Source organism: Desmodus rotundus, chromosome 4 (genome assembly GCF_022682495.2).
Source record: "Desmodus rotundus isolate HL8 chromosome 4, HLdesRot8A.1, whole genome shotgun sequence".
Classification (NCBI taxonomy): domain Eukaryota; kingdom Metazoa; phylum Chordata; class Mammalia; order Chiroptera; family Phyllostomidae; genus Desmodus; species Desmodus rotundus.
This window is the reverse complement of record NC_071390.1, coordinates 178666211-178686498: the sequence shown is the minus strand read 5'-3', so window position 1 is coordinate 178686498 and position 20288 is coordinate 178666211. Positions and strand designations below refer to the sequence as shown.

The following is a 20288-nucleotide window of genomic DNA, read 5'->3' as shown; positions in this document are numbered from 1 at the left end:
TCTCCTCTATTACTGTGTTTTATGGCCTTCTTGGCCAAAAGAGAAAAAACAGTACTGTACCAATACAAAGGTGTTACCTGAAAAACCTGGAGAGATAAAAGGTGGAGGGGCCAGGGTTTGATGAGCGGCCACCGGATGGACGGACTGACTGGACACATGTCCCGCTGGACTCCCTGGGGTCCAGTCTAGGGTGGCTGTCACCGTGCGGAATAAACGTAAGCAGGGATGTGCCTCCCCCTTTGGGCTGGCACTGGGTGGGCACTCAGCAAATGGCTGAGAACAGATTACCAGCTCACCTACGCCCTTCCTTCTCCATGTCTCCACTGGTCAGGTGACGAGCACGAAGTGGCGACAAATTATTGAGTTCTTTGGTGAATGTGGTAGTGAGGCTTTGGAGAAATAATCAGCTTCCCAGACCAGGATCATTTCACAAACATTTTATTAATCAGCTCGCTCAGCCCAGAGAAATAATTGCTGCCCAGAGCTTTCTGGAAGCCGGGGGGCCTGCTCCCTGGGCCCCCTTCAGGAATCTGGATCTGCAGGGCCTCAGTTGAGTCCCTTCTGGAAGTACGAGTGACAGGCAGACGTGATGGCAGCCACAAACACTATGAACTCGTTGAAGTCCACCGTGGCGTCTCCATTGGCGTCCAGGTCCTTGAGCAGTTTGTCCACGGCCTCCTTGTCCCTTCCGCTCTAGAGGAGACAGGGGCCAGGGTCAGTGATGCAAGCCGCGCCGGGGGAAGGGGGGTGCGGGGACCCGAGAGGTGGGGCAGAGGAAGGGAAATGGAGCCCATGCTCCTGCGCAGCAGACACGCGGCCCCTGGAAAGGAGCCTGGGGCTCTGGGAGGCCGGGACCTGCCCAGGCGCGTTTGAGGGGATTGACTTTGGGCCCACAACGAGCTCCACGTTGAGGGCGCCAGGAAACGCGCTCTAGCCCCGCTCGGTCACCGTGTTCAGGTAGCTCTGCGGGCGTCGCCCTGGCAGGTGTGGCTCAGGACCCGGTCGGGGCAAAAGAGAGGCCACCGATCGGACCTGCCTGAGACACCGGGGAGAAGAGAGAATCTGGGGTTCAGACAGGGTCCCTGCCCTCCCCGGCTTGGGCCCCAAGTCCTCTTTCAGAGGGCGGGTGGGGGTCTCCGAGAGCCTGCTCACGTGACAGTGCGGGGGCACCAACCTCAGGGAGGGAGCAAGCACCATCGCGGTGCAGACCCGAGCAGCAACAGCAGGGGGCGCTGACGGCCCAGCCCCGGGCCGGCGAATCCAAGCGCGGACCCTTAGCGGGGCGGCCGCAAGGGCGGGACGCCGGGCGCCTTCCAGGGGGAGCTAGCCCGACAGCCACCCAGGGTTCAGGAAGCTCCCACCGCCCAAGTTTGAGAGTCCTGGCTCAGCTGCCGGCTCTCCAACTGCGCTCCCAGGACCCCCTGCGTGGGGCGGGGTGTGCAGTGAGCACGGATATTAAGTTCAAAAAGAGATGAAATTGCACATAAATCAGACAGTCGTTCACATCAACTGTCACGTGGTACGCGGCTGTGTGTACGAGGATTTCTTTCCTCATTTTTGTATTTTTACATTTCCTACCGGGCATATCTATTATAATAGAGAAAGGAAAGCGAACTTTAGTTTTAAAAGTATCTCTGTTGCATTCACACCTGGAGGGAGAGAAACACATGTACTGAGGCGCTGGGTGTCTCTAAGTGACACTCCGGGCTCTACATTCCAGGCTGCCGTGGCTAAGAATCAGTATCAGCACAGGCCCTTAGGGGGCAGGTAGGCCGAGCCCGGAGAGGCAGAGGAGGAAGTGAATAAAGGGAGGGGCGGGGGGGGGAGGGGGCAGGCAGGGGAAGGCAGACCCCAGACGGTCAGCTCTGGACAGTCAGGTACCAGGATGGGACCGCCTCCCTGTTGTACTGCCGTCAGTGTCTCTGACACCAGGCCCCCGGGGACCTGGGAATGGGGGGAGGGAGGCGACCAAGCAGCCAGTGGACAGGGATGTTTGTGGCCAGCAGCCTTGGAGAGGGGCAGTTCTGAGGGACCCACAAACCCCACCTCGGAGATGGCCCTGGATTTGACCCCTGTGCCCCGCCCCACCCCCCCACCCCCCCCCCCCGCACCACTAAGGTCCCATCCTGCGCCGGGCCATGGGGCCCCAGAAGAGGAAGGATGCGGGTCCCAAGTCAGTTGGTGCCCCAGCTCTTGCAAGGGTTGCCTGGCCTGTCCCCTTCCTGCTCAAGAAACTCCAGAGTCCCCCGGCCCTGGGGCAGCAGGTCCGCCCCAAGCATCCCTCAGTGTCTGGAGCAGCTGGGTCTTGATAGTTTCTGCCCCTTCTCCCAGCCTCTCCCCGTGCCCCCCACCCCCCAGCAGGCCCCTTCCTCAGGTGGAGCCCCTCATTCTGCCCCAGGGCCCGCGACTCACCTGCAGGAAGCCCGGCAGCTCCTTCTCCAGCAGCACCTTCATCTCCCCCTTGCTCAGGCTCCGCGCGTTGCCGTCTGCGCCCGCGTACTGGGAGAAGACCTCGATGATCAAGGCCATGGCCGTCTCCAGTCGCGACATGGTGCTGGCTGCGGGTGCACGTTTCTCGGGGTGGCTGGTGTGGCTGAGGAAATGGCCCAGGGGAGTCCTCTTGGCCCTTTATAAAGCCCAGCTTCCTGTTGACACAGAGGGTGGGACAAGCCGGGCCCGGCTGCTGGGCGAACCCGCCCCTCCCCCCCGCCTCTCCCCGGCCGCATTACTCAGTCCCAGAGAAATGCATCCTCGCAACTTCCTGGTGCCCTGATCTGGGACCCCCCACCAGGCCGGGTACAGCCCCCCCACCCCCACGTTACCGTGCTTCCCTGGGTCTTGGGGTCGTCACTGAATGACAGTGGTGACCCCCACCCTGGGGGACAAGCGGGGTCTCTGGGGCCTGGGTGCCTGGGCGTGTTTGCTGAGTAATGAGGGAGCAGGCCCGCGTTTTGGCCCCTGTCGGCCCCTGCGGCTGTCAGGTGGGCCTGGCGCGCTGCCCGGCGGGGGACAGAGGAAACGGTTGTGTGAATGAATGTGGAACTTGCCGGCCTTTCACTGCACCCTGTGAGTCACTCCGCGGACCCGCCCTCCTCGGCTCTCAGCTGCCCCGCAGACCCCCGCAGTTACAGGATTAGACCAGGGAAGGCTCCGCTGGGCCTCTGCCCAGGGCCTGGGTGCGGCCCGGTCAGGAGGGCTCAGCAGTGAACGGGGTGTGGACCGACAGGGGCCACGTAGCAAAACCGACAAGTCCCTGGGAGGCCTGCGCGACAACCTTACCACTCAGAGACAGAAAATAAGCACAGGGCACCGTCTGAAATTAAAATAACTAAAAGCAGGTCAAGGTGGGCAGTCACTGCCCTGGGCTAGAATCTTCCCCGACAAACAGTCAACCTTTACCTGGGTTGAGCCTGTCTACCATCTTTCTGTACCTCTGGTCACGCAGCTTTGGAATGTTGGGTTAATTCCCTTTTCCCCAACCCCTGGGGCGCACCCACCGCACCCACCACACACTGGAGCCGAGTGACCAGTGCCCTGGTGTTTCTGTCACCAGGTTCGCCGTTGACTGCCCACCGTCCTGTGCCCGCCTGTGCAAAGGAGGCCATTGTCTACCACTTTCCCTTCCTCAGCCCCAGAGGTTTCCCGCTGTGCTTCCTCTCCCTCCCTGATCTACCCCCAGCGCGTCTCCCGTAACCCCTTAGGCCTCCTCTTTTGACTGTAAGGTATAAACTAAGGTGCAGAACTGACATTTTCCGGAGCATTTTCTCAATCCGTTGAGGTGTGGCTCAAATAAACTCATGAAAGTTCTTACAGGTTTGGCTGTTTCTGGCGGCGACAAGGGGAAGACAGGGAGAGGGCTCCTCTGGGGCCTCTGCACAGGTCAGGAGCGCCCCGGGCGTGGGATCTGGGTCAAGTCTGGGTCCCCCAGCCCCAGGTGGCCTCTCTCTCCTCCCCAGTGGTGGGCACAGAAGTGGAGGCGTGTGTCACCGGGGAAGCCTGCAGGGCCCCCACTGTCCACAGTGGAGGCAGGGGAAGAGCCTGGATAGAACTTGGGGGGTAGGGAGTGGGATGGCACTTAACAGCCCCAGTCAGGGTGACCATGGCCGGTGCTCTTTGGACATGTCACCCTCTTCCAGGTTTCCTGCCTCAGTGTGGCCCCACTGGGGGTCACTGGGGAAGGGGAAGGCCCAGCTCCACGCATCCCTCTTAGGGTGAGATTCCAGGGCCCAAGTGCCCGGGTGTACCCTCTCAGCCAGGAGGTGGAGCCTCCCAAAGGGATTGACAGCCCTGCTGCTCTCAGCCAGCCTCAGGGGCCCATTAGGGTCCGACCCTGCAGGCCTGCCAGCCCTCCGGAGTGGCAGACTGACCAGCAGAGGACGGCCAGTTTCCAAGTGTGGAAGAAAAGGGGCCATATGTTAACCTGACAAGCCCCGGGGAGGCCAGGTCCAAGGGAGAGCTACAGAGGAAACAAGAATATGGCCACAGAGAGGGACCTCTGTCCTGGGGGAACAGCTTCAGCTGGGACCCCATCAGGAACCAATCGTCCCTATAGGAGCTTCATTACCTCTACTGCACTTTGTCATGTATGTGTGCCGAGATTAGAGCCCTAAAGGACGGTTTCACGGAGTAAACAGTGCTACCGGAAATCTCCTCCTACCACAGCTCATAAAGTACACAGCAAATGTTCTCTCTGTCCAAAATACACCCTGGGAGAGCCGTCCCTGGAGGCTCCGGGACATCTCTCACTTCCTTCAGCTCCAGGTGCGGTCACTGGATCTTACCCAAATGCCACCATCTCAAGAAGACACAAATGTATCAGTCACGATTTTGTATGGGATGAGGCATTCTCTTGCAGGAGCGCAATAGCTTTCATGGTAGGTTAATTATTTTTAAAAAATTAATTCCCAAGTTGGGGAATTTCCTCTGAGTCAGTGACTGAGGGGCTCCTTTACTAGGTAAACGATACAATCCATTTGTAACATTGGGCCTATTCTGTGGTATTTCCACTGTACCTGTTGCCCCCGGGTCTCTGGATTGGTAGAACATACAAATGATACAAGGAAAACTCAACTAGCTACATTTTCAGAAGTTTTTCACCTCCCATGGCCCAAAGCTCTCCACATAGTGCTCCTCGGCCTGAAATCTCTAGTAACACGGCCTTTCTCCTCGTGGAACAGTCTCCAGCTGCCCTGTGAATCTGGACGAAGGGGCGGATGACTCAATTTTACTGAAAGGAGACATTCTGCATTATTCCTAAGGGCTTCTTAGCCAGCTCAGAGGCACCAATACATTAGCAACATTTCACTGGGGACAAAGACTTCAAAGACCACAACTTAGCACCAGGAGATTTTTGTCCACTGGAAAGGACATTACGGAATCTCCAGCACTGTCGGAAGGGACCTGCTCAGGGACCTAACAGCAAGTGGACACGTGCCCCTGTCTCTGACACTGGCCTCCGCCTTCAGCAGAAATGAAGGACTTTTCAAGGACGAGACGCCGCCGACCGCGAAGGCAGACAGCTATCCCAGACCGCAGTGAGACCTGCACGCTCGCAGGCGGAAGCCGCTATTGGCTGAATGTGCGTGGGGTGATTTTGTATTGTTATTGTCCTCCTTACGGCTTCCAAATGGAAACAGTGCCTGTCTCCCCAGGCCCCTCCCTGATTAGATATGAAAAGCTTAACTTGGGTACCTGCTAATCTCTCCCACCTACTAGACAATGATATTCTAATTACTAGTTAGGATAACAAAGTTAATGGTTTGTTGGCCACACGTTGGGCTTCTCCTTCTATCAATATAATAACCTTTGGTACATTTTTTCCTGGATGTGTCTGTTATCAAGGACCCATCTCGGGGAAATTCCTCCAAGAACACGTTCCTCACAATTCCCCTGGTGGAATCATACCTGGACCCACCTAGATGAGTGTTGCGTTGCTATAGCAACGGGTGAGGAAGCCACCAGGATGTGGTGATGAGAAGTACCGGATGTGGTGGGAAAGGCTTGCAGGGACCTGCCCTGCCTGTTACAGCGTGTCTTGTCCTCGACTCACCAGCCGTGGTCTTGTGGCTGGATGTCTGTGAAAGAAGGAACAATTGTATTGGTGGGCCCCCATTTCAGAAATTATGATGAGACTCGTGGAGGGTTTGCGGCTGGCCGGGACGCCTGTTCCCGCAGACGCTTCCTTGTCCGCTCTTGGACGAGTTCTGTCCTGACCGGCGTCGCGGGTTTAGTGCTGTTACCCCTGCTCCTCCCAGGTAACTGTTATGCTAGATGCAGGAAAACGAAAGACGAGCAGCGAAAAGACTCGGGTCACTGTAGCTCAAAGATTAGAAATGACCCAGAATATTTTGTAACAAGGACATGTAAGATCTGACTGCCTCCCATTCACCTGAGTTTTTTTTGAACAACAGTAACAATCTGACCCTGAATGCCATCTGCCGTTCCGGCCTTGCCCCATCCCCAGCGTCCACCCGACACACGCTGAGTCCAACAGGAGTGAGCCCTCCTGCCGCCTTGGGACCTCGTTACCCACCACAGTGTCGGTCATCAGTGCATCCTGTGGCTCGATTCATGACCAAAAGGGGGTGTGTGGAAGAAAAGGGGCCACATACTAGCCTGACAAGCTCAGGGGAGGCCTGCGTGGCAGCTTCACAGACTCAGAGACCTGGCGTGACCACCAGGGCCGTCTGAAGAAATGAAAGCCATAACCGAGTGTGCTTGCCGGCGGGGAGGCCTGTCTAAGCAGGCCGGTGTTTCTCCCTGATAAAGGTCAGTCCTCACCTTCCCTGGGCCCGTCTGCTGTCTTCCTGCATCTGCGATGACACAGCTTCGGGATGTCAAGGTACCTTCCCTTTTCCCCAAACCCCTTGGGCACAAGCTGAGACCACAGTCCCCTCACTGTTACTGACATCATGTTAGTTGTTGACTTGCCGATCGTGCACCCACCTGCATAAAAGAAGTGTCTATCATTTACCTTTCATCCAATCCCAGAGGTTCCCCCACCATTGCTTTCTCCCGCCTCCCTAGTCTATCACCAGTGGGGTTCATTCAACCCTCCTACGCCTCCTCCTTTGGTTGAAATGTGTAAAATAAGGTGCTCAACCGCCATTCTCTGGAGCACTTCTCAGACCGTTGAGATTTTGCTTGCCAGCAGTTGTTGCCAGTTTTGCTCAAATAAATTCATCAAAAATGCTCTCCAGTTTCAGCCCTGGCTGGTATCCTGGCTGGTGGCTCAAGGGGACTGAGTGCTGGCCTGTGAACTGGAGGGTCGCCAGTTCGATTCCTGGTTGGGTGCATGTGGGGCATGCGGAAGGCAACCACACATTGATGTTTCCCTCCCTTTCTTTCTCCCTCCCTTTCTCTGAAAATAATCTTAAAAAAAAATTTCTCTGCAGTTCCGAAGTGTTGACACAGGAAGGGGTCAGAAGGGGTCATACTGAGACCTCTGTGCCAGAGGCCCCCTAGCAGAAAGGTGGCCCCGCCACGTTGGGGCCGCAGGTAGACTATTCCAGACGACCGCCCTAGGAGTCAAGGCAATAGGAGGGCGGGGGGAGACCAGGCTCAACTCCAACAGGACAGGGACAGCTGTCCCTTACAGCCAGCAGGACAGAGTGAGGGGTCAGCCGGTGGCAAGTGACTAAGAGGAGACCTCCAGGGTACAGGGTGGCGATTCTTGCTAAAGGCAGGCCATGGACTTCCGCGTCAGGGTGTGAGTCAGATGGATGGGGGGAGGCGGATGGGCCAGGCAGGCTGAAGACGGGGAGCCAGCTGAAGTGAGCTCCATCACACCCAGCTCCCAGAGCTGCTGGGCGAAGACGAGGGACAGGATAGAGCCGGGCTTGGGGCTGCCGCCACTGGGGCAGCTGCCTTACCTATGCCCAGGGCAGCTGGGAGGGGTGGCCGGGAGAGGACAGGCCAGTGCCCGTGGTGGTCCGGTCCACCCTCACAACCTCCCACACCACCTCTTTGCTAAAAAAGAGGATGCTTCTTTTTGAAAATTTAGCTGTGAATGTTTTTTTCCAGTTTTGTGTTCTAACTTGTTGCAAAAGCCCAGGCAGGCCCACTCAGAGGCCTGTCTTGGTGGAGATCTTTGCGGGTTTTTACAGAGTGGCCAGGTCATCCCTGCAGTGTCAGCGCAAACAGGAGAGAATGCCAGTTCGCGTCCTGGGCCAGCATGGAACTAACATCCCGCCCTAGGTGTTTGTGCGATTTCTGAATTTTAAAAATTTAATAGAAATTGTATCTGTCCGGAAAGCTAGTTTCTTCCCAAAAGGAGACTGGGGATCGCATTATGCAGGAAACCCCTCTTTCTGTCCCTGGCCAGGGAGGGGTCATTACCCCCGACCAGGCGTGGGTCCCCCAGGTCACTGGTTCCTGCCGGGGTCTCCTTTGCAGGTTCTGTGGGGTCGTGGGCCACAGGAGTATTAGTGAGTCGGGGAGCAGGGAGCTGGAGGAGCTGGTTATCTTCCCGGGAAGGCACCAAACCCCCAGTGTGTGTGGGGGGTGGCTGGGAGGGTCGTCTCTTGCTGGCTCAAATGGGTGTCCTGGACAGGAAAGGGAAGTGCTTCTGCCCTTAGCACCTGCACCCCCCACTCCCCCCACCCCCACAATCATCATCCTCTCGGGGCCACACACCTGAGCAGGGCCTGGAGCCTTCCCCTGGCCAGCCCCTGCCCACTGCACCGTCTGCCCAGCTGCCTCAGACACCTGGGAGCCGGGCTGCTCCCAGGTCCAGGGTCAGGAGAGGTCAGGTGAGCCGGAATTACCACTTTCCTGGCTTTCAGCTGGTGAAAGGGAGACACAGAGGAGCCAGGTAATCAATCACCCAGAGGCCCTGCCCGGGGGTGAAAGGAGCCCAGGGGCTGTTGTGCTTCTGGGTGGGGCAGGGTGGGCAGGAAATGTCTCCTGCAGGTCTGAGCCTGAGGGGCGATCAGGAAGTTCTGGGGAAGCCCGTGTGCGTGTGCGTGTGCACGTGCGTGTGCGTGGGAAGAGCTAACCTCCAGGGTCCGTGTCAGGTGGGGTGTCTGAGGAGGGCGTTTGTGCTCAGCATCCACATGGAAGCACCCCTCATGGGCCCGGTCAGCACGGGCCCCAGACCACGTCAGGGCAGCAAGTTCCTGGGAGCCACCCAGTCACTGCACTGGGCTGGGGACACACAGTGGGAGAGACTCAGATCCTGACCTCGGGGGTCCCTGTTGAGAGCTAGGCAATTATAGGCATTGCTAAGCAGAAAACCTCTTGAAGGTCACCAGAATAGATAGGGGAGAGAAACAACATTGTCGGCCAAAGTAAAGGTAAACAATACGTGATTTGCAGAGGGCTCATTCTGAGTTATAGCCAATTAGTTAGAGGGCCATAAAACTTTGGGTGCCGGACTCATCTCGGGTCTGGACCCTTATCTTTAAACTGAGGGTACAAATTAAGTGGGACAGGTGGTTCTTATCGACAGGAGACAGGGTTTCAAAAGAAAATTTTAACATCTGGTTAATGTTCCTCCAGAGCCAAGAGCTATGCAGAGATAACAGCAACTCCTGCTTTTGTAACTTGCTTGCTTGCTTCTCACCCTATAAAAGAGCTAGCCTGTGAGCGTTTGGGGCGGCTCTCATCGGAGAGTTCGCCCCTGCGCAGGTAAAAACTTTGTTTGGCCAATAAACCATCTATAAATCTCTTAAGAGTCTGAGTCCGTCAGTTCCTGGAACGAGAGATCTCGCTCTCGCATATAACATTTGGAGGCCCCAGCGGGATTCTCCATCTGGGAACTGAAAGGGAGACTGGGTAAGCGACAACGAGGATCCTCATTCTGAGTTTTAGAGGTCTAGACCGGTTTGGATTTGGGCCGGGAGATGGTCCGTCCGGTATAACACCTGGCCAGGGGGTCTGGGCCCTGAGGTGGTAGGTGGGACGCCACTGGAATTCCACCCAGGGGACTCCCAAGGAGGGGACGCCCTCGGGAGTCAGAGACGAGGGGACGCCCTCGGGACGGGGAGCTTGGCTCCCCGGGGAGGGGGAGCTCGGCTCCCCGCGACAAGGGTTTTTTGTCGCGTCTGGTAACAGTTTCATTTTGCGCGCCGTCGCATCTGGAACTAGTTTCGTTTTGCGCTGCGCTGCGCTGCGATGTGTGAGTGTGACAACCGCGGTATGTCTAAATAGGAGTGTGAACATTGTGTTTGATTGTGTGAGGACAGAGTGTGTGGCTCCACGGGCAACAGCCTACGGAGCGTGCGTGGGTCCTAACCTGCGGTTCCTTAGTCTGTCATATGGCATAACGGCTGGGAGTTTAACCCGGACTCTACGCGGGCAGCCTTAGCTAAGACAGACCTAAGTCCTCGCGAGAGGAGAGGCCAGGCGGACGAAGTGCAAGTAAATTGTCATTTCTGTTTGTTTTGTTTTGTGTGTTTGTCTCAGTTATGTGAAACTAACATGAAAATGGGCCAGCGGGAGTCCACCCCTGAACTCCCCGCTTGATTGCATCTTGAATAACTTTTCTGATTTCCAGCATCGCGCACGCGGCTACGGGAGCGTCAGCTCGATCCAGAGTTCCTGCGGACTCTTTGCCAACTAGAATGGCCCACCTTCGGTGTCGGGTGGCCCGCAGCGGGGACCTTTGATCTCCCCATTCTCTTTGCTGTACAGGGAACAGTGTACAGGGTGCCACACCCAGATCAAATGGTGTATATAGATGTCTAGGTAGATATAGCCTCAGATAGCCCTGGGTACATACGCAAGTGTGAGTCTGGAAACCGGAGGACCAGAAGGGCGGTGTGTGTGGCTACAAGGGGAGGCGGGGAAGCACGCCCAGAGTGTAGATCCAGACCCACACAGCCGATAACCGAGAAGAAAGAGAGACCGAGACTGTACCCGGTGCTGCCGGAGAAACCGGAGGACCTGCTGGACTCCGCAGTAGTCCCTCCGCCCTACCCGTTGCAGAGGCCCGATACCACCGGGCAGAAAGAGGAAACAAAAGAAATCCCCGGAGCCCTCTGCGCCACAAGAGCGGAGGGTGCCTAAACTCTACCCCCCCCCCACTACCAGGACCTGGGGAGGACGTGTTAGACCCCTTGAATGCGCTCCCTCCCTACCCTAGGAGGGAAGTGCCGCATTCTACCCAGCCGGAGGAGGGAGGGACACTTAGGAGCCTTCCTCACACCCGAGGGGGAATTAGGGAAGGGGGGGAGGCTCCAGTGTCCCCAGCACCTCCGGCACTTCTGCCACTCCGTGAGGCACCGCCCTGACCGGGTGCCCCTGCCGGAGCACCCTCTCAGTTGCTATATGTTCCTTTCTCCACTAGTGATCTATATAATTGGAAACATCAGAACCCCCCGTTTTCTGAGAAACCTCAGGGTTTAATCTCCCTCCTGGAGACCATTTTTAGAACGCACCAGCCCACTTGGGATGATTGCCAGCAGATCTTACAGACCCTCTTTACCTCAGAGGAGAGGGATAGAATACTCTCAGGGGCCGCCAAGGCAGTTATAGGGGAAGAGGGAGAGACTGCAGCGGGAAGGAGGGAGGTGGAGGATATCCTGCCCAGTCAGCCCCCTGACTGAGACCCTAACACGAGCGGGGGAAGGGACGCGCTCCTTCAGTATTGCAGGGCTCTGTTGAGGGGATTAAAGGCAGCCGCTAGGAAGCCCACCAATTTTAGGAAGATTAGTGAAGTGATCCAGGGGAGGGAGGAATCTTCGGCTGCTTTCCTAGAAAGATTACTAGAGGCAGGTGTGGGAGTTCTTGGGAGCAATAGGATATTGCCACCTCTGGATTCTAGGGTTTGCAGAATTGGCTAAGCCTCTCCATGAACTTACGAGGGGAAAAGAGGGAAATATAACTTGAACTGAAAAAGAGAACCGAGCCTTTGAGGTGCTTAAGGCAGCTTTGGTATCTGCACCTGCATTGGCTTTGCCAGATTTAGGAAAGCTGTTCCAGCCGTGGCAGAAAACGGAGGCATTGCAAAGGGAGTGCTGAGCCAGGCTTTAGGACCCTGGAGAAGGCCTGTAGCCTATTTGTCCAGGAGATTGGACCCAGTAGCCTCAGGGTGGCCAGCCTGCTTACGAGCTTAGCTGTCACAGCCATGCTAGTGAAGGAGGCCAGCAAGCTCACCCTTAGACAGAATTTGCAGATAATTAGGGAGCATCATATAGAGAGAATTTTGAAATCCTCTCCTGATCGCTGGTTGTCTAATGCACGGCTAACTCAGTACCAGGTGCAGTTGCTGAATCCCCCAGCAGTCCAGTTCCTGAAAAGCGCCGCCTTGAATCCAGCCACCCTGCTGCCAGCCCCTGATCCAACCATCATGCATAGCTGCCATGAAATATTAGAGCGGGTCACAGGCGTGCGCCCAGACTTGCGGGATGAGGCATACGAAAAACCAGGGCTCACTCTGTTCTCGGATAGCAGTAGTTTCCTTAGGGAAGGGCAGCGGTACGCGGGGCTGCGGTAACCACGGAAACTGAAGTCATTTAGCAGCAAGCCCTGCCAAAAGGAACTTCAGCCCAGAGGGCGGAGTTGATGGGGCGTTTGCAAGGTCTAATCTTCAAAAAGCTGCAGGATGTCCCTGCATATCTAGGGACTTTGAGTAGAAGATGCCTATACTGGTAGGGACTTTTGGCTGCCACGTACTGAGTTTAAGTGCTGAGTAAAAGGTTACAGTCCTTCCCAGGGTGGGAAAGGAGCAGGAATTAAAGGTAAACTGTAGTTAAATCTGGATAGGCAAAAATATATAGAAAGATTGTGAAAGTTTTAAACCTGGAGGAAAGGAAACCTCAACTACTTGTTTTCTAGTTTTATAGGAATGTAGTTTCATTTTGCTTCCGTTTCTAATCAGAAACCCCCTGTATCTGAAGACCTAGTTAGGGTCACCTGAAGACCTAGTGAAGGTCGCCTGTAACCAGTTGGAGAGAATGCCTTTGCCACTCAGGACCCAGGAAGGGTCATTTGGGCCTGATGTGTGTTTCAGCCTGAGGCAAAGGAGCATATCTCTGCCAAGAGACGGGACCTGAATGGCATGTCTCTGCGGAGGCCCCAGTAGACGCACTGGTGCAAGAGGATGCCTCTACCTGTGTACTGTTCTTATAGAACTCTGTCTATGTTTTAGATTTTGTTCTGTATCTTCTCTAAAAAGAAAATTGAGGATTCCAGGGATAGTTAAAACTTCACACTCTGTATGAAAGTGAACAAGGGAAAGTACAAGATATGTAAATGAAGATGTATGAAAGGATACAGGTTAGTAGATGTTGCAGAAGGTCTGTGGGAAGCTGTGAAGATAGAAGAGGGTTTGTGAAAAGGTGTATAAAAGGTTATAAAAGTTTGTGAAAGTTTTAGAAAGAAAGTATGTAGGGCCAGTAATAGAAGGTATAAGGCATAGAGATGCAATCTTAGTAGATATCAGAAGGAAAAGGATTTTCCTTCGCACTTAGTATTTTTCTCCCTACTTGATCCCTCCAGAATTTGGCATTCTGAAGGAGTGAGTAATAGCATAAGGTTTCTCTGCATAAATCCATTAAGACCAGTCATTAATAGTTTGTTAACCGATGCTTTGACTGGAATGTCACGCCTGAAGGAGGCATGTCTGGGTTCTGGTTGTCACCAGGAAGCCCTAAGGAACTGGGATTGACTTGTGAAGCTAGCAAAAGCCCACGAGAAGAAGCCTGGTACCTTGGTTGATTGTGCGGTTCATGGCAGTCTTTCCAGGGAAGGAACGGAGGTTGCTTTCCTGAAAGACGGCTAAAAGGAACCTGTAGGCACAACGGAAGCCTCAAGGACTTAAGTGAAATAGCTAGTACAGGCAAAGCCAGGTGGCAGATGTGTGGCTCTGCTTCTGTGCCCCGAGGGGCGGACTAAAAGTCAGTCTAAAGGTTCCCTGAGTGAGTTCCAGCGAAGCGAACTTAAAGATCATAGGCGATCCAGGCTGCTCTTAGTGTGTTTATGCAAATAAACAAGCTTCTTAATTTCATTAGGGACAGAATCGATACTATAAAGCTTATAGTGTTGTCCCAACCATACACTAAGTTACCCCAGACCGACTGGTCAAGGGTTTGACCCATCGTCCAAGAGAAAGGGGGGAATGTTGAGGCCAGGCTTGAAGAAATTAGTGCTGTTGCAGCAAAACAATCACCAGGTTTCCTGTTATGAACTTAGAAGGAAGCCAGGCTACAATGAACTCAGTACGGTCGGCGGAGGGTTAAAATTAGCACAGCAAGTAATGCAGGACATGGGAAATTTTAAAGGGTTTGAGCGGTCTGTAGGCTTCACTTCAGAGCTTATCTTCCCTTTTCTGTCCTAATAGCCAAGACAGAAAGGGCCCAGAGATCTGAAAGGAGGGAAATCCTGGTATATTCCCCTCAGCCCGAGCGAAGTGTAGTGAGCCACAGGGTTTTGGATAGGTGTAGCATGTCTCATACACCTTCCTCCAGATGAGCCATTCTTTACCTAGGTGCCTGCCTTTGTTATTCAGTAATTATGATTTAATTGTGCCTTCCAACTCTCTTGCCAAGTCTGTTTTCACCTCCAGAATACGACGAGGATGTCAACTGTCCAGTAAGGCCAGCCTTTAGACACCGAGCCTGCAACTTCGCAGTGACAGCCAACTGACTTGGATTCTGTAAGGTCCTTCCCCTTACAGGAAAGGACTCCCTCCGTGCTGCACCCCCTTTCAGGGCACCCCTGACCCATGGTTAGGTAGGACAACGTCCATGTCCAGCCGGAAGCAGTTACAAGAAGATGAGACCTTCGTCCATTGTCCTTTATATAATTATAAAGGGGTGATATATCTGAAAGGAAGGATTGAAGCAGGGTGCAGCCAAGAGGAGGGCCCCAAGAAGGGATTTGTAATAGGATCCAGAACTCAAGGTGTACCATTGTTTGCCACCAATTTCTTATCCAGAGTTTTGTGTAACTGGGTACATAATTCCCCAAGTGTATCTATGCAGGAAACCCAGATTTTGTTCTCCCCTCCAGGACTAGGGAGAAGAGAGTTCCGCTTATACCCATAGTAGCCACTGTGAGGATCTTAGGGTCCACCACACTCAGTGCTGCAGCCCTCATTCAGGGAGAATTAGAGTTGAGACAGCTTTTGCAGATTTTCTCTAAGGACATATCTCTGCTGCAAGATCAAGTAGCTTATTCAGAAAGACAGGTAGATTCATTGGCAGAGGTAGCTCTCCAAAATCGGAGAGGATTAGATTTATTGTTCTTAAGGAAAGAAGGATTATGCGCAGCATTAGGAGAAACTTGTTGCTTTTATGCTAATCATTCAGGGATAATTAGAGATAGTATTAAGGTCTTAACCCAGAGACTGAAAGAACAAGAAAAGCTAGAAAAACCAACATAGTACACAGGAATCTATAAGATGTCCCCATAGCTGACTACCCTGATTTCCTCTATTAGTAGGCCTTTATTAATTATACTCCTGTTTAACTTGTAGCCCCATCGTCATTAATAAGCTTACGTCTTTTATTAAGGAAAGGATAGAGACCGTCAAGCTGATAGTATTGGCCCAGCCCTACACTATCCTTCCCCATGAAGAAGATGATTCAAGGATTTGACTCATAAGTGCCAACAAGGAAATGGGGGAATGTTGAGAGCTAGGCAATTATAGGCATTGCTAAGCAGAAAACCTCTTGAAGGTCACCAGAATAGATAGGGGAGAGAAACAACATTGTCGGCCAAAGTAAAGGTAAACAATACGTGATTTGCAGAGGGCTCATTCTGAGTTATAGCCAATTAGTTAGAGGGCCATAAAACTTTGGGTGCCGGACTCATCTCGGGTCTGGACCCTTATCTTTAAACTGAGGGTACAAATTAAGTGGGACAGGTGGTTCTTATCGACAGGAGACAGGGTTTCAAAAGAAAATTTTAACATCTGGTTAATGTTCCTCCAGAGCCAAGAGCTATGCAGAGATAACAGCAACTCCTGCTTTTGTAACTTGCTTGCTTGCTTCTCACCCTATAAAAGAGCTAGCCTGTGAGCGTTTGGGGCGGCTCTCATCGGAGAGTTCGCCCCTGCGCAGGTAAAAACTTTGTTTGGCCAATAAACCATCTATAAATCTCTTAAGAGTCTGAGTCCGTCAGTTCCTGGAACGAGAGATCTCGCTCTCGCATATAACAGTCCCCAGCCAGAGAGGGAGAGGGAGGGAGGGGTGACTGAAGGAGGGAAGAGCAGAGGGCAAGGAGGGGTTCAGCTGCAGACCCACAAAAGGCCCCTAAAACGTGAAGTAAAGCAGAGTTTGCAGAGGGAAGCGGGTTCCACGGTGCCGCAGAGGGGGCAGAGGCAGCGAGGGCACTCAGCATGGGTGGGGGTGGGGTAGCACCGGCACTCTGGAGAAGTGGGAAGTTGGGGTGGGCTGGAGAGAGGGGTGCACAGACAAGGAAAGGCCCTGCAGGCCGGCCTCCCCAGGTTTTTCTCCTGTGGGCTGGGCACTGAGCCCAGGCTGCACAGCCAAGCTCATGGGTGGCTTTGAGTGCCAGCTGGGCCTGGGCCCCACCCACCCAGAGCTGCCCACTTCCTTGGGCTGGGTTGGCCCAAAGCCTCCCAGGGGCCCCTGCTGTGCAGCCAGCTGGGAGGGATATGGCCAGCTAGCCAGCCGGATCAATGCCCCCTTGGCTGGCCGCTGGATGCTGAGGGTGAGGCTGGAGTTGGGAAGCTTCGAAGTGAGGAGCCCTCCAGCCATGGCCAGTTTGGGGGTCCTGCAGCCACCTGCACAAAGGACATCTGGGAGCTGGTAGAGGTCTGGGCGGGGGTCGAGAAGAGAAGGACAAGGAGGGGGCTCACTGTCTGTGCAACCTCCACTCCTGGCAGAGGGGAACCGAGGCTCAGGGCAGGGACGTGGGCGAACAAGCCCACTCAGTGACTCATCTCCAGCCTCCCTGCCCGGACAGATCCAGCATCGAACCAGCTTTATTCCTGAGAACGTCTAAGACTAGTACTTTGGTGACGGAGGAGGCTGAGTTCAGAAACTGAGTTTTGCAGGAGCAAGCTGAATGTCAGGGATTGAGTGCCAGGAAGCAGTGAGGGCAGGGCCTCATCTTGCCCTGGGGAAGGCGCCCGTGGGGCGGGGGTTGCTATTTGCAAACCTCTCTCCAGGCTCCAAAGCGAGCCCAGCCTCCCTCCCAGCCCCTGGTGCTCCCTGGCGTTGCATCCATGTAACCCTGATTCCTGCCTCCACCATCCCATGGCCTTCCTCCGTCCATGTGTCTGTCCCCTCTCAGGACACCAGCCACATTGGGTTAAGGGCTACCTGTCCTCCAGCCCCGACCTCATCTTCACTTACTCCATCTGCAATGAATGGCCCTACTTCCTAAAAAGAACCTGTTCCGAGGTTCTGGGAAGGACATGGCTTTTGGGGAAACTATTCAGCCCGGTGCCTTGCAACAGGGGTTGGTTACAGCGCCCAGCTGCCTGACCAGGAATGCCCTGACATTGTGGAACGCCTCCCGCAGGCCTCACTGGGATTCCTGCTCCTGTCTTTTATTTGCTTTGTGACCCCTGGGACAAGTCCTCCTGTAACCCGGGGTCAATATTCGATGAAATGCCGATACTCCTGTTGCCCCTCAGAGGTGGTGAGGGCACTAAAAGGTGTGGAAGACACGGGGAGAACCGCAGCTGAGCGTGTCCAGCGCTGGAGGGTGTCGGAACCCCCAGCACTCAGCACTTACTGCCATTCCTCTCCCTTCTCTTCCCTCCAGGCTTCCCAGCTGCCTTCCCTGCACCACATGCTCTATGGCACAGCTGTGTCTGACATTGAGAAGCAAACAGACACCAACACCACAGGGTGTGCCAGAGGCCGGTAGGAGCCTGGAAGGCTTCTGGGGGGAGGGGAGGTGGTGCCTAAGATGAGGCAATGAGACAGAGGGGCTTGCTTGCTCAGCCCAGGGGTCTTAGGTGAGGTCCCCTGGCCAGCAGCGTCAGCACGCTCTGAATTAGGAGCCCTAGGGCAGGGCCCTGGCCCCAGGGGAGGTTGGGACTCCAACAGACAGGCTTCTGGGTGATGGAGATGTGGCTCCAGAGGAAGAACCACTTCTCTGCACAAAGGGAGGGCATTCTCCCTACGGAGAATTGAAATGTGAAAAAAAGCACAACGAGAATTCCATGACTTTTGTTTCTCTTTGGTCTTAACTCCGCCACATTCCAAAGTAGGACTGTGTCCCTTTGACTGGAAAACAGAAGCCAAGCCCATGGTCCTTGCCGGGCTGGATTCCTGAAATTTTTCTCGATGTTTTGTGACTGTGTCAACAGGCTAGGAAATGAACTTCTCTGTCCTTACATTTTTGCAGCGAGCGCGATGCTTTCTTTTTTTCATTTGCACTGTTTAATTTGCATTTTAAACAGAAGACCTTTTGGAATAATGTAAATAAAAGAATAAAGATATAAAATTGTAAGTCAGATTTGAAAAATTATTCGGAGTGCCCGGGGTTCAAAATACACAGTGAAAGTCTGAAAGCTTTTATTCAATACGTCACTCAACTCGCCACCTCATTTCTGTACTAAAATGTTACCACTATGTGTATCCGATTTCTCATGCTCCTACTCAGGTACACACTAAGCGATTCATTCTCAAATGGAGCCATTCATTTAGAGGGTAGGCGTAAAGAAGTAACTTGTGCACAAAAATGAAATGAAAACTAAACAAAATCAGTCAGATGGTATAAGATTTTACACGGCTGTAGTAATTAGCTTCAGAATATTCCTTTGCCCTGGCCCGGGAGCTCAGTGGGGTGGAGTGCCCCTCTGGTGCACCAGGGTTCGGTTCCATCCTCGGCCGGGGGAAGTGCAAGGGACGCTGAGTGTATGGGTGGAGCAGCAAATTGATGTTTTCGCCTCCCTCTCAAATCAATAAATTTAAGATAATATTCCTTTTGAATTTAGTTTCCAGAACTAGTTAGCTTCTCTTCAGCTATTGCTAGACAGAGGTGTGGCCAGTGTTGAATGTAAGGGTCTCTTACTTACCTTTCTGAAAACATTTATTGGGGTGACATTGGTTGATAGAGCTATGTAGGGTTCAGGTGTACAACTCTGTATCATCTGTGTATTGATTGTGTGGTGTGTGCAGCACCCCAGGTCAAGCCTCCTCCCACCAACCTTTGTCTCCCCTACGCCCTCTTCCACCTCCCCCACCGCCCTTCCCTCTGGCAGGCACCACGCTGTCGTCTGTGTCAATAAGGTTTTTTGCTTAATCCCTGCACCTTTTCTACCTACCCCTGCAATCCCCCTCCTCTCTGACAGCCGTCAGTCTGTTCTCTATGAGTCTTTCTATTTTGTTCATTAATTAATTTTGTTCATTACACTCCATATGTAAGTGAGATCATGTGGTGTATATCTTTCTCTGACTGGCTTATTTCACTTAGCATAATAATTTCCAGGTACATCCATGCTGTCACAAAAGGTAAGGTTTTCTCTTTTTTTCACAGCCGAGTAGAATTCCATTGTGTAAATGTACCACAGCTTTTCTTAGCCACTCATCCACCGATGGGCACTCCGGCCGCTTCAAATCTTGGCGATCGTAAATAACGCTGCAATGAACAGAGGGGTGCTTTGTTTGAAATACTCTTTCGAATTAGTGTTTCGGCATTCTTAGGATATATTCCCCAAAGTGGGATCGCTGGGTCAAAAGGCAGTTCCATTTTCAAGTTTTTTGAGGAAACGCCGTACAGTTTTCCGCAGTGGCTGCACCAGTCTGCGTTCCCACCAACAGTGCACTAGGGCTCCCTTCGCTCTTCATCCCCACCATTTACTGTTTGGTTTACTGATGATGGCCACTTTGACCTGGGTGAGGTGCTATCTCCCCGTGGTTTTAATTTGTATCTTTCCAGTTAGTGATGCTGAGCATCTTTTCGTATGCCTTTTGGTCATTTGCATGTCCTCTTTGGAGAAGAGTGATGTTAAAGCAAGTTGACTGACGGGTGCCAAGCAGAGCTCAGAACTTTAGGGACAGTTGAATAAGACCCCGCCCCCCTCTACAATCCCATTCCCCGCCCCCCCCCCAACCCTGCTTCTGAAAAGGAAGGGTCTGTTAGGGTTTGCCCAGGGATGTCATAGCCTTTGAATACATAATTGTCACAGCATCTTCCCCTTCCCGTGTACGTATTTCGCGTTTACATCTTAAAAACATTTAACTTACACGACCTCTTGGAGGAAGGGGGGCACTCTCCCCAAAGCCAGGGGAGCTGAGGGGCGTGGCTACGTTGAGCGGAATGGAGACAGTGAGGAGCCTGCGCGCACTCTGGCGCGCTCGTGTCCGTGCGCGCGAGCACGGAGGAGCCGGCTGCGCCCCTCGCCGTTGACGTGCGCGCGCCCG

The 20288-nt window shown here is 53.6% G+C and overlaps 1 protein-coding gene across 1 annotated transcript; it reads right to left on the bottom strand.

The window, feature by feature from the left end:
- Nucleotides 1-422: 422 nt before the first annotated feature.
- S100P (S100 calcium binding protein P) lies at nucleotides 423-2622 on the bottom strand. The gene is made up of 2 exons (XM_024573751.4): nucleotides 2413-2622; nucleotides 423-693 (listed from the first exon to the last, which is right to left on the bottom strand). Exons 1-2 carry the CDS (start codon nucleotides 2548-2550, stop codon nucleotides 547-549), a joined length of 285 nt encoding a protein of 94 aa, XP_024429519.2. The 5' UTR covers nucleotides 2551-2622; the 3' UTR covers nucleotides 423-546.
- Nucleotides 2623-20288: the final 17666 nt, after the last annotated feature.

Bases quoted from the DNA above. Each gene is read 5' to 3' on its own strand.
- S100P (XM_024573751.4), bottom strand. From the start codon at position 2,550: ATGTCGCGACTGGAGACGGCCATGGCCTTGATCATCGAGGTCTTCTCC. The intron at 694-2,412 runs GTGAGTCGCGGG...TGTCTCCTCTAG, and splicing joins AGCTGCCGGGCTTCCTGCAG to AGCGGAAGGGACAAGGAGGC.